This window comes from Erythrolamprus reginae, chromosome 13, assembly GCF_031021105.1.
Source record: "Erythrolamprus reginae isolate rEryReg1 chromosome 13, rEryReg1.hap1, whole genome shotgun sequence".
Taxonomy (NCBI): domain Eukaryota; kingdom Metazoa; phylum Chordata; class Lepidosauria; order Squamata; family Dipsadidae; genus Erythrolamprus; species Erythrolamprus reginae.
The window spans coordinates 15,192,657-15,206,356 of record NC_091962.1 but is presented as its reverse complement, the minus strand read 5'-3'; the positions used below and the strand labels follow the sequence as shown (position 1 = coordinate 15,206,356).

At 46.8% G+C, this 13,700-nt stretch overlaps 1 protein-coding gene across 1 annotated transcript; it reads right to left on the bottom strand.

Moving 5' to 3' along the window:
- Positions 1–144: 144 nt before the first annotated feature.
- Positions 145–11,226, bottom strand: LOC139175553 (methanethiol oxidase-like). The gene is made up of 12 exons (XM_070766707.1): positions 11,154–11,226; positions 10,949–11,008; positions 10,531–10,643; positions 9,424–9,609; positions 4,797–4,917; positions 4,381–4,563; positions 3,862–4,037; positions 3,527–3,605; positions 3,063–3,184; positions 1,067–1,159; positions 472–590; positions 145–304 (listed from the first exon to the last, which is right to left on the bottom strand). Exons 1-12 carry the CDS (start codon positions 11,209–11,211, stop codon positions 145–147), a joined length of 1,470 nt encoding a protein of 489 aa, XP_070622808.1. The 5' UTR covers positions 11,212–11,226.
- Positions 11,227–13,700: the final 2,474 nt, after the last annotated feature.

Below are 13,700 nucleotides of genomic sequence, written 5' to 3'. Positions count from 1 at the left end.
GCAGGAAAAATCCCAAGGTGCCTCGGCACCAGGCAAAGAGGTTATAAATCAGTACCATGCAGAATATAGTGTACCTGAGAAAGAAAGCAGTAGAGTAAATAATACAGACAAGGGCACTTAGTTTTGTAGGCTCAGAGGAATCTCTCAGACCCTAATGTCCGAAGTACAGTTTTCAGGGTAACTCATTTCATGCGCACGAGCGGGACCCCACGGCTCCTTTCCGAAATCCACCAGAAAATCTGGATTCACACAGAGACCCCCGTTCTCCGTGTCTACGTCAATCTGGAGCATGACTGAGCCTTCACTGCAAAAGAAGAAGAAAAGAAGGTTATCTGAGTAAGGAAGTATTCAGAGAGAAAGTAGTAGAAAGTAAAGACAAGATTCATTTGGCTTGCAATACAAGAAAGGAGGGGAGCCCACCACCTTGCAAATTTGGTCTGAATGTTCTTTGTCTGTTGAGAGATTTCATACCTCAATAGTTGTGGATAAAATTGCTCATCCCACTGTGTGTAGAGACTGTTGGTAACATAAAGCCTTTTTCCATCCGAACTGAGCTTGAGCATTTGGGGTCCCCCATATACTCTCCTTCCCTAAGGTGAAAAAATGCAAGGAGTGGTCAAGAAATTTAGGGGATCCAAGGAGGCTTATATATACAGTAGTTCCTTAGCCTAATCTGCTGCACGAGATTTATTTGTGGACTTTCAAGAGGTCCCATAGAAAAGAAGCCATGTTCTGTGCTGAGAATGATTCCTTGTCAATTTCCCTGCAAGTGTCTCAAAACGGGATATTTTTTCGGTGTAACGCATGACCTTGGGGAAGCAGGAGAAGTGATGCTGCCTAGGAAACAATCAAACGAAAGGAAGGATCCGCTGGTGGCTTAACAGTCAGGGAAGGAAACTTAGGAAGGACATATACAATGTATCAAGCTATTAAAAGTGGCTTCAGAAATGTCAGTCATGCAAAATTCTCTTAATGTAGCCTCACAATAAAGTAGAATAGGTTCATCCAGTTGTGTAACCTGCCTGTATTTCCAGGGAGGGCTGATGCCCAGAAAACAGAGGCTCACCTGGATCATGAGGGGATCTGGTTGGCAGTCGAGCTCTTCATCCTTAATCACAGTCACCACCCCACCTTTGGAGATGCTGCCTCCTACGAACACCTGCAGGACCCAAAGGAAGGGTCAGTTCAGGCCAAAGGACAGTTTTCCCTTCCCCAATCTGCAATCATCCTCAGCCCAGACTATGGTATTTGGAAGCGCCCTGCATCTGAACACTATTATTATTATTATTATTATTATTATTTATTATTATTATTATTATTATTATTATTTATTAGATTTGTATGCTGCCCCTCTCCGCAGACTCGGGGCGGCTCACAACAGTGACAAAAACAATATATACTGACAAATCTAATAATTAAAATCTAACATAACAATTATACATTTAAAAATCTAAAAGCAAGGAACCCCAATATAAAAAACATACATACAGTCATATCATGCACTAGAACTACATAGGCAGGGGGAGATGTCTCAGTTCCCTCACGCTTGACGACAGAGGTGGGTTTTAAGGAGTTTACGAAAGACAAGGAGGGTGGTGGCAATTCTAATCTCTCGGGGGAGTTGGTTCCAGAGGGCCGGGGCCGCCACAGAGATGGCTCTTCCCCTGGGCCCCGCCAAATGACATTGTTTTGTTGACGGGACCCGGAGAAGGCCCACTTTGTGGGACCTAACCCATTGCTGGGATTCGTGCGGCAGAAGGCGGTCTCTTAGATACCCTAGTCCGGTGCCATGAAGGGCTTTATAGGTGATAACCAACACTTTGAATTGTGACCGGAAACTGATCGGCAACCAATGCAGACTGCGGAGAGTTGGTGTTACATGGGCATTTTTGGGAAAGCCCATGACTGCTCTCGCAGCTGCATTCTGCACAATCTGAAGTTTCCGAACACTTTTCAAAGGTAGCCCCAAGTAGAGAGCATTACAGTAGTCGAGCCTCAAGGTGATGAGGGCATGAATGACTGTGAGCAGTGACTCCCGGTCCAAATAGGGACGCAACTGGTTCACCAGGTGAACCTGGGCAAACGCCCCCCTCATCACAGCTAAAAGATGTTTCTCTAATGTGAGCTGTGGATCGAGGAGGACGCCCAAGTTGCGGACCCTCTCTGAGGGGGTCAATAATCCCCCCCCCCGGGGTGATGGACGGACAGATGGAATTGTCCTTGGGAGGCAAAACCCACAGCCACTCCGTCTTATCAGGGTTGAGTTTGAGTCTGTTGACACCCATCCAGGCCCCAACAGCCTCCAGAAACCGGCACATCACTTCCACTGCTTCGTTGATTGGACATGGGGTGGAGATGTAAAGCTGGGTATCATTAGCGTATTGATGATACCTCACCCCATGCCCTTGGATGATCTCATCCAGCGGTTTCATGTAGATATTGAATAGCAGGGGGGAGAGGACCGACCCCTGAGGCACCCCACAAGGGAGAGACCTTGGGGTCAACCTCTGACCCCCCACTAACACCAACTGTGACCAACGGGAGAGGTAGGAGGAGAACCACTGAAGAACAGTACCTCCCACTCCCAACCCCTCCAGCCGGCGCAGAGGGATACCATGGTTGATGGTATCGAAAGCTGCTGAGAGGTCAAGAATCACCAGGACAGAGGATAAACCCTGTCCCGAGCCCACCAGAGATCATCCATCAATGCGACCCAAGCAGTTTCCATGCTGTAACCGGGCCTGAAACCCGACTGTTGGGGACCTAGATAATCGGCTTCTTCCAAGGACTGCTGGAGCTGGAGCAACACCACCTTCTCAACAACCTTCCCCATAAAGGGAAGGTTGGAGACTGGACGATAATTATTAAGTACGGCTGGGTCCAGGGAAGGCTTCTTGAGGAGGGGGCGCACAAGCGCCTCCTTATAGAGTGTATTCTTTGCCAATTACTGAGGGCTGGATTAGTGCTTTTCTTAACACGACATCCTGGTTCCAATGGTGGAAAGAAGGGACTTGTGCAAGGACCCCAAACGTTCCAAGGCTTTTAAATGAGAAGGAGCTCACCTGGCCCAATAGCCGAGGGCAGTGGGGATCAGTGATGTCGTACTGTCGAACGTCGCCATGAAACCAGTTGCTCATATACAGGAAACGGTCATCCAATGAGATAATGAAAAGAACATTAAGCGCTGGAGAATAGAAAGTGCTCAGAAATAAGATCAGGAAGAAAGTTGGATGGCTTAATTCTCTGGCATGCAACATTTGCAAGAATTTTCATCTCCCCAAAAGCTGCAAGTGACTTTCAGTTATGAAGAGACTCAGCTTGTTCGCAGCCCGTTCTCTGTTAAAAATCCTTAATTTGAAGATGGAGGTTTACAAATAGTAATATTTTATATTATTGTTTTATGTTGTAAGCCCTCCACAACATCATGAAAAATGGGCAGCATATACATTCATTCATACACATGAAGAATGTAGAGGGTTGAGATATAAATAAAAAAGAAAAGCCCTCCTGTACTATATTTATGTACCTTGCATTTCAGGTAAATACCACCCGGTGACCTTCTTGTCTGGAATCTTTATTACTTTCTCCGTGATCCATGTCCCATCCTGCAAAACACGCAGGGTTGGTTGGGACATGCAGCGCTTTTAAAGTGAGGGGGTAAATCCGGTTTTGCTTAATAACTACATAATTCACCTAATGAACATAGTGATGTGGAAAACTATTGGTAATATTCACTCTTTTTAATACAGCATTTTACCCATTTCTTTGTTTCTGAACTGAAGCCTCAGATGCCAATTCTTTCTGATGGAAAAGGTGACGGGGGGCGGGGGCAAAAGAGAAAGAAAGTCTACTTCTTATCACCTTCTTGTAAATATGATGCATGGAGCCATCAAAGCAACAGCTCACAAAGCCGTGTGACGAATCTGGGTTGTGCAGGAAGCGGACTGTTGCAGGGACTGAATCCTCCCCCATGTCAATGGACTCAACGAGGCAGTGGGTGGACCAGTCCCACACGTTTAGGCGACGGCCAAAGATGCCTACAGAGGAAAGGAGAAGAATCATCTCAAGAACCTCTGGCGAGAAGGAATGCCTCCTGCCAGAGGGTCTTTGGAAGGTTGTGAAGGTTTCACTAAGCAGTTCCTGAGAAGGGTGGTGGGCTTTCTCATTTTGGAGACCCCCAAGCAGCAGCTGAGGTCCCACCTCTTGGGGAAGGGCTAGCTCTAGATAGACGAGAGGGTTTGGAGTAAGTAGCCACCAACCCCCCTCCCACAGTGCCATCCTGTCACACGGAGTTTTGGGTCCCACTTTAGGTAAGAGTCCAACCTCCCTGGATTTAAGCACCGTTGGACCTTATGCTTGGGTAATGTTCCAACTTCTCACCTTTCCCCCGAAATTCAGGGTTGAGCCCGTCATCAAGAAATTTGGGGATCGCCCCTTCAGTGCTGAATAGGACGTTATGCCTTGGTTTGTACGAGAAGTCAAATCCTAGTGGAGCCTCATCCCCAGGGCGGTTCCAGGTACCCTTCACTTCCCATGTTTCCGTATCCACCAGAATAAATGCGCCTGTAGTTTGGGGTTCAAATGAATTGAAACAGATGTAGGTGATTGCCAGGAAGAGTAGGCTGAAAGTAGTTGGCCCCATTCAGAATTGTCCAGGAGGTGGCACTAGTTTGGAAGAGAATCCAGATTTCAAGTTTTGGAGTTTGTGGAGAAAGTTTCTCTCCCAACATCTTCCGAGCCACATCACAGTCCCTCAATCTGAACCCCCTTTTGGAAAACATCTGCCCGAGTGGTACCTTTTCCATTGCCAAATAGGTCCCCTATGGAGCTGATCATGACTTCTGCATTGCCCAGATAGTGTGGGACAAGTAGTGAAGCTCCTTTGGTTTTACAGAAGACCTCTCTGGGCTCAATCACCTGTCAAGATTGTGGAGAGGAAGAGAAAATAAAAACTCTTGCACTGTAGTTTTCTTTTCTTTTTCTTTGTAACTCTTCAAATAGCTTTGATCTAAAACCTTCATATCCGACCTGCAGACATTGAAACATGGGGGTTGTTGATAGGAATGTGAGAGGGTGAAATAAAAGATTTAAAAATTAGTGTGACATCTGTTGTATAATTAGGTCATTCGTCAGGATTTCTTTCTTCACTGAAATAAATTGCTGATGTGGGAATGGTAAACTGGTTACTATCCTATGCTGTAGATATTCATCTTGTAAAAGTGGGGTCCTTTTTATTTATTTATTTATTTTTAAATTCGATTTATATGCCACCCCTCTCCAAAAAGTCGGGGCGGCTAACAACAATCATGAACAATATACAATAAAATCCAATACTAAAAGCAAATTAAAACCCCTTAAAATATAAAACCAAACATACAGACAAACATACCATGTATACAGTTGTAACGGCCTAGGGGGAGAAAAAAGTCTTAATTCCCCCATGCCTGGCGGCAGAGGTGGGTTTTAAGTAGCTAACGAAAGGCAAGGAGGGTGCGGGCAATTCTAATCTCTGGGGGGAGTTGGTTCCAGAGGGCCCGGGCCGCCACAGAGAAGGCTCTTCTCCTGGGTCCCGCCAAGTGGCATTGTTTAGTTGACGGGACCCGGAGAAGACCCACTCTGTGGGACCTAACTGGCTGCTGGGATTCGTGCGGCAGAAGGCTGTCCCTGAGGTAATCTGGTCCGGTGCCATGAAGGGCTTTATAGGTCATAACCAACACTTTGAATTGTGACCGGAAACTGATTGGCAACCAATGCAGACTGGGGAGTGTTGGTGTGACATGGGCATATTTAGGGAAGCCCATTATTGATCTCGCAGCTGCATTCTGCACGATCTGAAGTTTCCGAACACTTTTCAAAGGTAGCCCCATGTAGAGAGCGTTACAGTAGTCGAGCCTCGAGGTGATGAGGGCATGAGTGACTGTGAGCAGTGACTCCCGGTCCAGATAGGGTCGCAACTGATGCACCAGGCGAACCTGGGCAAACGCCCCCCTCGCCACAGCTGAAATATGTTTCTCTAATGTGAGCTGTGGATCGAGGAGGACGCCCAAGTTGCGAACCCTCTCTGAGGGGGTCAATGATTCTCCCCCCAGGGTGATGGACGGACAGATGGAATTGTCCTTGGGAGGCAAGACCCACAGCCACTCCGTCTTGTCTGGGTTGAGTTTGAGTTTGTTGACACCCATCCAGGCCCCAACAGCCTCCAGGCACCGGCACATCACTTCCACTGCTTCGCTGACTCGACATGGGGTGGAGATGTATAGCTAAATATCATCGGCATATTGATGATACCTCACCCCATGCCCTTGGATGATCTCACCCTGCGGTTTCATGTAGATGTTAAATAGCAGGGGGGAGAGGACCGACCCCTGAGGCAGCCCACAAGGGAGAAACCTAGAGGTCGACCTCTGACCCCCCACTAACACCAACAGTGACCGACCGGAGAGGTAGGAGGAGAACCACTGAAGGACAGTGCCTCTCACTCCCAACCCCTCCAGCCGGCGCAGAAGGATACCATGGTCGATGGTATCGAAAGCCGCTGAGAGGTCAAGAAGCACTAGGACAGAGGACAAGCCCCTGTCCCGGGCCCGCCAGAGATCATCCATCAACGCGACCAAAGCAGTTTCCGTGCTGTAGCCGGGCCTGAATCCAGAATGCTGAGGACTTAGATAATTGGCTTCTTCCAAGGACCGCTGGAGTTGGAGCGCCACCACCTTCTTTACAACTTTCCACATAAAGGGAAGGTTGGAGACTGGACGGTAGTTATTAAGCACGGCTGGGTCCAGGGAAGGTTTCTTGAGGAGGGGGCGCACAAGTGCCTCCTTATAAAGGGCTAGAAAGGACGCCCTCCCCAAGGAGGCGTTGACAATCTCCTGGGCCCAGCTCCGTGTCACCTCTCGACTGGCCGAAACCAACCAAGAGGGACACGGATCCAGTAAACAGGTGGCGGAGCTCACAGCTCCAATGGCCTTGTCCACTTCATCAGGTGTCCCGAAGTCAAACTCCTCCCAGACAGATGGACAAAGACGTTTAGCCCCAGTCACCTCGACTGACTCATTGTCAGTCGACTCTGTTTTACAATTGGAGTCGAGGTCCGCTCGGATCCAAGCGATTTTATCAGCGAAAAACATGTTAAAATCCTCGGCCCTACTCTGCAAGGGCTACCCAACTCTTCCCTGGTTAAGAAGGGAGCGGGTTACCCTAAACAGAGCGGCCAGGCAGGATTCTGCCGATGCAATCAAGGCGGCATGATACGCACATCTTGCCACCTTGAGCGCCACTTTGTAAGCCTTAATATGAGCTCTTACAAGCGTTCGATCGGATTCGGACTTACTCTTCCTCCATCGCTTCTCTAGACGTCTCTTCTGGCGTTTCAACTCCCGGAGCTCCTCGTTGAACCATGGAGCTCTACGGTGTCTAGTGCCACGGAGAGGTCGCAGCGGCGCAATTCGGTCAAGCGCCTCCGCTGCAGCCTTGTTCCAGGCCTCAGCCAGAGACTCTGCCGAACTGCGGACGAATGTATCTGGAAGAACCCCAAGCGCCTTCTGAAAACCATCTGGATCCATCAGGCGCCTGGGGCAGAACAACTTAATCGGTTCCGCCTCCCTGCGGGGGAGGATTGGAGCCAGGAAGTCAAGCCGCAGTAGAAAATGGTCTGACCATGACAAAGGCAACACTTCTAAGCCCCTTAGTCTCAGACCATTACTCAGTTGCTCAGAGAGGAATACCATGTCGGGTGCATGTCCCCCCTCATGAGTCGGACCCTGTACTACTTGAGTCAGGTCCATGGCCGCCATGGTGGCCATGAACTCCTGTGCCAGTCCAGAGGATTCGCCGAGCGACGGCAGGTTGAGGTCCCCCAAGACAATAAGTCTAGGGAACCCCACTGCCAGCCCGGCTACCTCCTCGAGTAGCACAGGCAGGGCTTGTGCCAAGGCAGCTGGGAGGCAGGTACGTGAGAAACAAGCCCACCTGAACCCCTAAGTCCAACTTCACCAGGAGGGACTCGCAACCCGCAATCTCCGGGGCAACGAGTCTACCCAGGCAAAGGCTCTTCCTGGCTATAATAGCCACTCCTCCCCCCCTTCCCCGGGGTCGAGGTTGATGCCATATCTGAAACCCGGCTGGGCAAATTTCAGAGAGAGGAACTCCTCCCTCTGGGCCCAGCCAGGTTTCAGTTACACATGCCAGGTCAGCCTCCTCATCCAGGATTAAATCCCGGATGAGGAGAGCTTTATTTACCACCGACCTGGCATTGAGTAGCAGCAACCTGAGCCCAGGGCCAGACTTACACTCGTCACCAGTATTCTGGGTTGAGCTCACGGAGCCGGAACAAGGGATCGTTATTAAGCAATGATCCCTCCTTCCCCTGGAACGGCTAGCTCCGTGGCTCCCACCATATCTGCCTCTCCTAAGCAACACTGAAATATCCTGACCCTCTGTCACCCCAGAGATAGATGTCCCTCCCCCTCCTGCCTCTCCAGCGCCAGGTAGGCCAAATATATTATTTACATCATTCCCATTCATCTCACCCATACTGTGACCCCACCCATCCCATCCATACCAATCATTCGCTCCATACACACTTCACCCACCCCAAATATCCATCACTAAAACACCCCCCCAATAATTTAGTTAAAATATGAATCAATTTATAATTAAAAATACTAAGATTAAAATACTAATAAAAAGATAATAGATGCAAATAGAAAAAATAGAATATATAAAATATAGGTAATAATGCAGCAATTCAGTTGGTTAAAATAGATCCAGTCAGCAGCAAATGACAAAAGAGCCAAGGTCTCAAGTGGTAGAGTCAAAGATTGTTCAGAGTCAAGAGTCATTCTATATCTCCCCCCCCTCCTCAAAGAAGGGGGGGGGGTAGAGTGTCCTTATCCCAAGTATGCTGGTTGTTAAATTAATTTCCCTGTCTCTCGAACTCCTTGATGTCGATGTTTCCAGATCTTCCTTCTCTCCTGTCCCATCCACTCTTACAGTACCTCCAGACCTCCAGACATTCAGAGCCTCCATGCAGCCACAGTATGTTCCTTTGATGGTCATAATAGTATTCTCCTTCTTGGCCTCTTTGTTTTCCCATAGACCTCTGTCTCCTCTCTCTCTTCCTCCTGCAGCTCCCCATAAAGTTTTGTTAACTTTATTTCCTTTTCATTTAAAACCAACAAGATTTTTTTATTTTATTCCTTTCGTTCTATACACAACGGTTTTGTAGAGAGACTTGAGAACCACAAAAACCGGGTGTATGCATTTTTTTTTAATCCAATGTCTGTGGATATATATTTTGGCTTGGGTCACTTATAGAAAGGTCAAGTGGTTATAATCAGAGGTTTAAAGTCCCTTGCACTTCCTCACAGAGACCTATGCAAGCCATTTCCCTGTCTTGCACCCTAAGAAGTTGGACGAGTTTACCTTGAACAGGCAGGGAGCTTGGGGGTCAGTCTCGGTGTCCACAACATAAATCCGCGAAGAGTTGTAACCTGGAATGACCAGCCTGTTGCCTGTCTTGCTGGTGTCTCCGAAGGTGTTGCAGGAAGTGTTCCAGCCCATGAAGTGAAGCTCATCATTAATGTACGGCATTTGTAGCCGGTGAATAACCTAGTTGTGAAAGGCAGAGATGAAATGTGTATTGTTTACATCATCAGTTCAGGATAGATTCCTCCATCTGTTCCTAAGAGTTTGTGATTTTCATATCTGGATGAAGAACTCGGTTTCCAGAATAGAACTTTGTTAGTAGAAAGATCTACTTCTGCTTGGTATTTCTCTGGAAACAGTGAGAATCTATCTGTTGAAGTCCACATTGGCGATACGAAGGGCATCTGGCCAGTAAACACGCAGCTCCTTTCAATTGCCCAGGTTCTACCTCGCAAGGGTTTATTATTATCATTAAAAGAAGATAATGGAAGGAATACTTCTATTTGGTGGAAGATCATGTTGTTTGTGGATTGTTACTGACAGAATACAGGTTCCTCTCCCAACAGGCAAGCGGGACAGCAATAAGACGGACGTGCCTAAAACTCACAGCCTTTTTCTTCCCAGTCTCATGCACCCTCTGCGCATAAGCGCAGAAGCCATTCCAACCCTGGAGCTGAAGTCAACACATTTGTGAATGAAAGAGCACTCATCTAAGCATCACCCGCTACCTTTATGGACTGTGAGTAGGCCCATTGCATTATAGATAGGAGACTGCAGTACCAGCTAAGATCCTTTAAGCTCCCTTCAGCTCTCACATGACGTTTCCTTCCTCAGCTGCACCTAGTTAAAGTGTCTTTGCATAAGTGGCAAATCTGGGTGAGGATACCCATTAGATACGGAGGAACAGAATGACTAGAAACACACTGGGAGCTGCTGAGCTTTTCCAAGTGTTTTGCAAACTGAGAATGTGTCTGAACATGTTGGTATAAATTCTCCATGATTTATGACCCCAATGGGAATGCAAGATATTAAAGAGAGGCCTAAGGAAAGGGAAACCAAGCAAGCATTTGCAACATCACCCCAAATACCAGAGTATCCTCGTACTTGGCAATAAGTGGAAGATTCGGGATCCACATCCACCGTGGCGAGATAATCAGGCATTTGGGTTCCCGTTCTGCTTAAGATGCAAAGCACGTACATCAACGTCTCTTGAGGTCCTAGGGAAAAGGTCCAAATTTTAGGCTCCTGGGCCTGAACCTTAAATCTATTCTGCCTGAGCAATATCTGATGTTCACCCATGCTCTTAGGGTTTTGGATTAAGCCATGGTGTGAACTGAGTCATTGGTCAAGGGATTCCGATACCAGATCAATGGTCTCACGCCAAATGGCACAATTGATTTGCTCCACACACAATGAGGTGGATTAATATGAGGTGTGAGCCCACCCCTCGTTTCTGTGGCTGGACTGAATGTCCTCTTCCCAGCCCTGCTCTCCAGAATGGGAGGATATGACCCTTTCTTACCTTTTATGGCATCCAAGGGCGTTGGATAGCAACGTTCTGAATAGCAACATTCTTCCCCCTCTTTAAAAAAGAAGAAGAGGGATATTTAGCTTCTGAGCATCGGCAGATAGAAGAGAGACACGGGTGTTTTTAGGAAAGTGGCTGATAGGGAGCATTGGTGAAAAAGTCAGGTGCCCCCCACCCAAGAAATGTGTTGACTTCCTACCTTCACTTGGCTTCTTCGGAGGATGGTTCTCGGCATCTCTTGATCCTTGTTTGAGCATTTCCCTCTCTTGCTCTGCCTGTGCTTGCATAAGAAGTTCTGCTTTCTTACAGCTGGCTTATATACCCCATGGGAGCTGACTGAGTTTCACTCATGTCCTTTGCGGCTGTGAAAAAAAATAGAAGACTTAATATTTTTGTTTCATCTTTTTCTCATCACAAGTTTGATTTTATCTTCAGAACAGGTTATCTGAATTCCCATCACATTTGCTAGTTTTATAGGTTTGTTGACTCAGAACTGAATAACAAGACTTTCAGGGAAAAGTACTTCTGTGCACATTGAGAATCACCTGTTGGAGACGGAATGCTGTAAAAATCAGAAACTACATAATTTATTTATTTATTTATTTTATTACTTATATTTGTATGCCGCCCCTCTCCGAAGACTCGGGGCGGCTAATTTGGGAGTGGTTTCATGATTTGAGGGCTTTGAGGGCCTTCTCTGCTCTTTTGCAATCTCGAATTGAAATTAGAATTGCAACCATTGCCCCTTCTCCAAATTCCAAGAAAGTTGTGTGCCTCACAAGGTGCTTCCTCCCACCCATCACGTCTATTGGGTTCTGATAGAAAATGGAGCTCTGCCCACAAACATTCATGGGACCTCAAGGTAACACCTTCCCAAATAATGGATCCATGGAATCAATAATTTTTCATTTTGAGAATTTGTTGGGTTCATTCCTTGGCAGTGTGTTTGGAAATCAGTTTTAATTTGCATAATCTTTCTTGGGACAATGTTTTTCATAGATGTCATCCTATCTCACTACATTATAATTATATTAGATCATTTAGTCAACGGCAAGTGAATACAAAGACAGGAAAGGCCCTACTACATCAAATGTTGCTCTCTTGCTCAGTCAAATATCTCACGGAAGATGAAGAAGCCCAGAAAAAGTACAACCTGATAGAGCCATGAGTTTAATACAATTAAGCAATTTCGTATCTTTCATCACAACATTAAGACAAGTTGGGCAACTTCTCTCCTGCTTCTTTTTTGTTTACTTTGACAGACGTCTTCACAATTCTCTGAGATTTTCTGTCTCTACCTGGGAAGAATCAAACCCCATGTTCAGATTGAAGCTCCTCATCTGTGGAAGGGAAAAAGGGGAAGGGAAGTGAGACATGTCGGATTCAGAAGATCTTTCCCGAATGACAGTTGGTGAAGTGGTGGCTGTCACAGCCCTGAGACCTCCTCAAGGAGACAAGGCAATGATCCATCTTCGCTGGGAGAAAGAGGAGGGGGAGGCAAAAGAAAAGGAGAAGGTGATGGAGGAGGAGGAGAAGGAAAAAGAAGAGAAGATAATGGAGGAGGAAGAAAATGAAAAGATGATTGAGGAAGCGGAGGACAAAGCAAAAGATGATTGAAGAAGGAGGCAACACTTTCGCTCCAAAACAGAGAACTCCCTGCTTCAGGGTGTGTCAACCAGGAAGACCCCCCCCCCCCCAGCATGATCTCCCCTACCAGCAAATCTGCGTGGTGCTTGGTGGAGGAAAATGCCATGTGTGCGGGGCGAGACACTCTGGCAGCTATCCAGAGGGAGGTGGAGCCAGGAGAGAACAACTCTGTTTAGTCTGGGAAGGGAGGGGTCCAGAGCGCACTTGGGGTTGTTGAAGTAAGCGGTCTCTCTGTATTAACTGCATAGTATGTAGACAGCCACGCCTCACAATGTGGTGGTGTTACTAATTATTTTATACTACATGGTGTCTTATCAGTCTCCAGTTGGTAACTCTGAAGTGTGTTACATTTCTTGTGTCTTCCACAAACCCTTCACAAGGCTGAGAGGAGTGGTGAGACCTCACCACAAAGCTGCATCTGAGGTAGTTCAGCTTCTGGGCTGGATACTGTTGGATTTGGCGGAAAGTCCTCGCTTGGGACTTTGCTGTGAGAAACTGGTTCCTTGCCTTGTTGGATGAGCTTCTGTTGGAACAATACCTTTCATGTTATTTTATTTTATTTTATTTATTTTGTCCAATAAAGCAATAATACACAGTGATGTAGAGAATGAAGATCGTTGGTCCCAGTACACTACCTTGGGGGACACCGCTTTTAACAGGGACAGGGATAGATATGGGGCTTCCTGTTTTAACCACTTGTTGCTTGTTTGACAGAAATGCTGTAATCCAGCTTTGGAGCGCTCCTGAGATGCCGTAGGATTTGAGTTTTAGGAGTAGTTTGTCATGGACCACTGAATCAAAGGCTTTGGAGAAGTCAATATAAATTGCATCTTTTGATTTTCCTTGGTCAAGATGAGTAGTCCATATGTTTTTGCAGTGGAGGAGCTGCAGGTTGCAGGATAGTTTTTTTCGGAATCCAAATTGTTTGTTAGAGAGCAGTTTATTAGTAATTGATTGGTTTATAATTGATTCCATGACTTTGCATGGGACACAGCATAGTGATATTGGTCTGTAGTTATTGACAAGAGGAGGGTCTCCTTTTTTGAAGATGGGGATGACCATTGCTTTCGACCATAGTTTAGGAAGTGTGCTGGTACTA

What these genes read in the sequence shown, in the direction of transcription:
- LOC139175553 (XM_070766707.1), bottom strand. Translation starts at nt 11,211, where the DNA reads ATGCTCAAACAAGGATCAAGAGATGCCGAGAACCATCCTCCGAAGAAG. An exon ending in TCCGAAGAAGCCAAGTGAAG is followed by an intron (nt 11,009 to 11,153) that starts GTAGGAAGTCAA and finishes TCTTTTTTAAAG; the next exon opens with AGGGGGAAGAATGTTGCTAT. An exon ending in CAGATCCCCTCATGATCCAG is followed by an intron (nt 591 to 1,066) that starts GTGAGCCTCTGT and finishes TTTTCACCTTAG; the next exon opens with GGAAGGAGAGTATATGGGGG.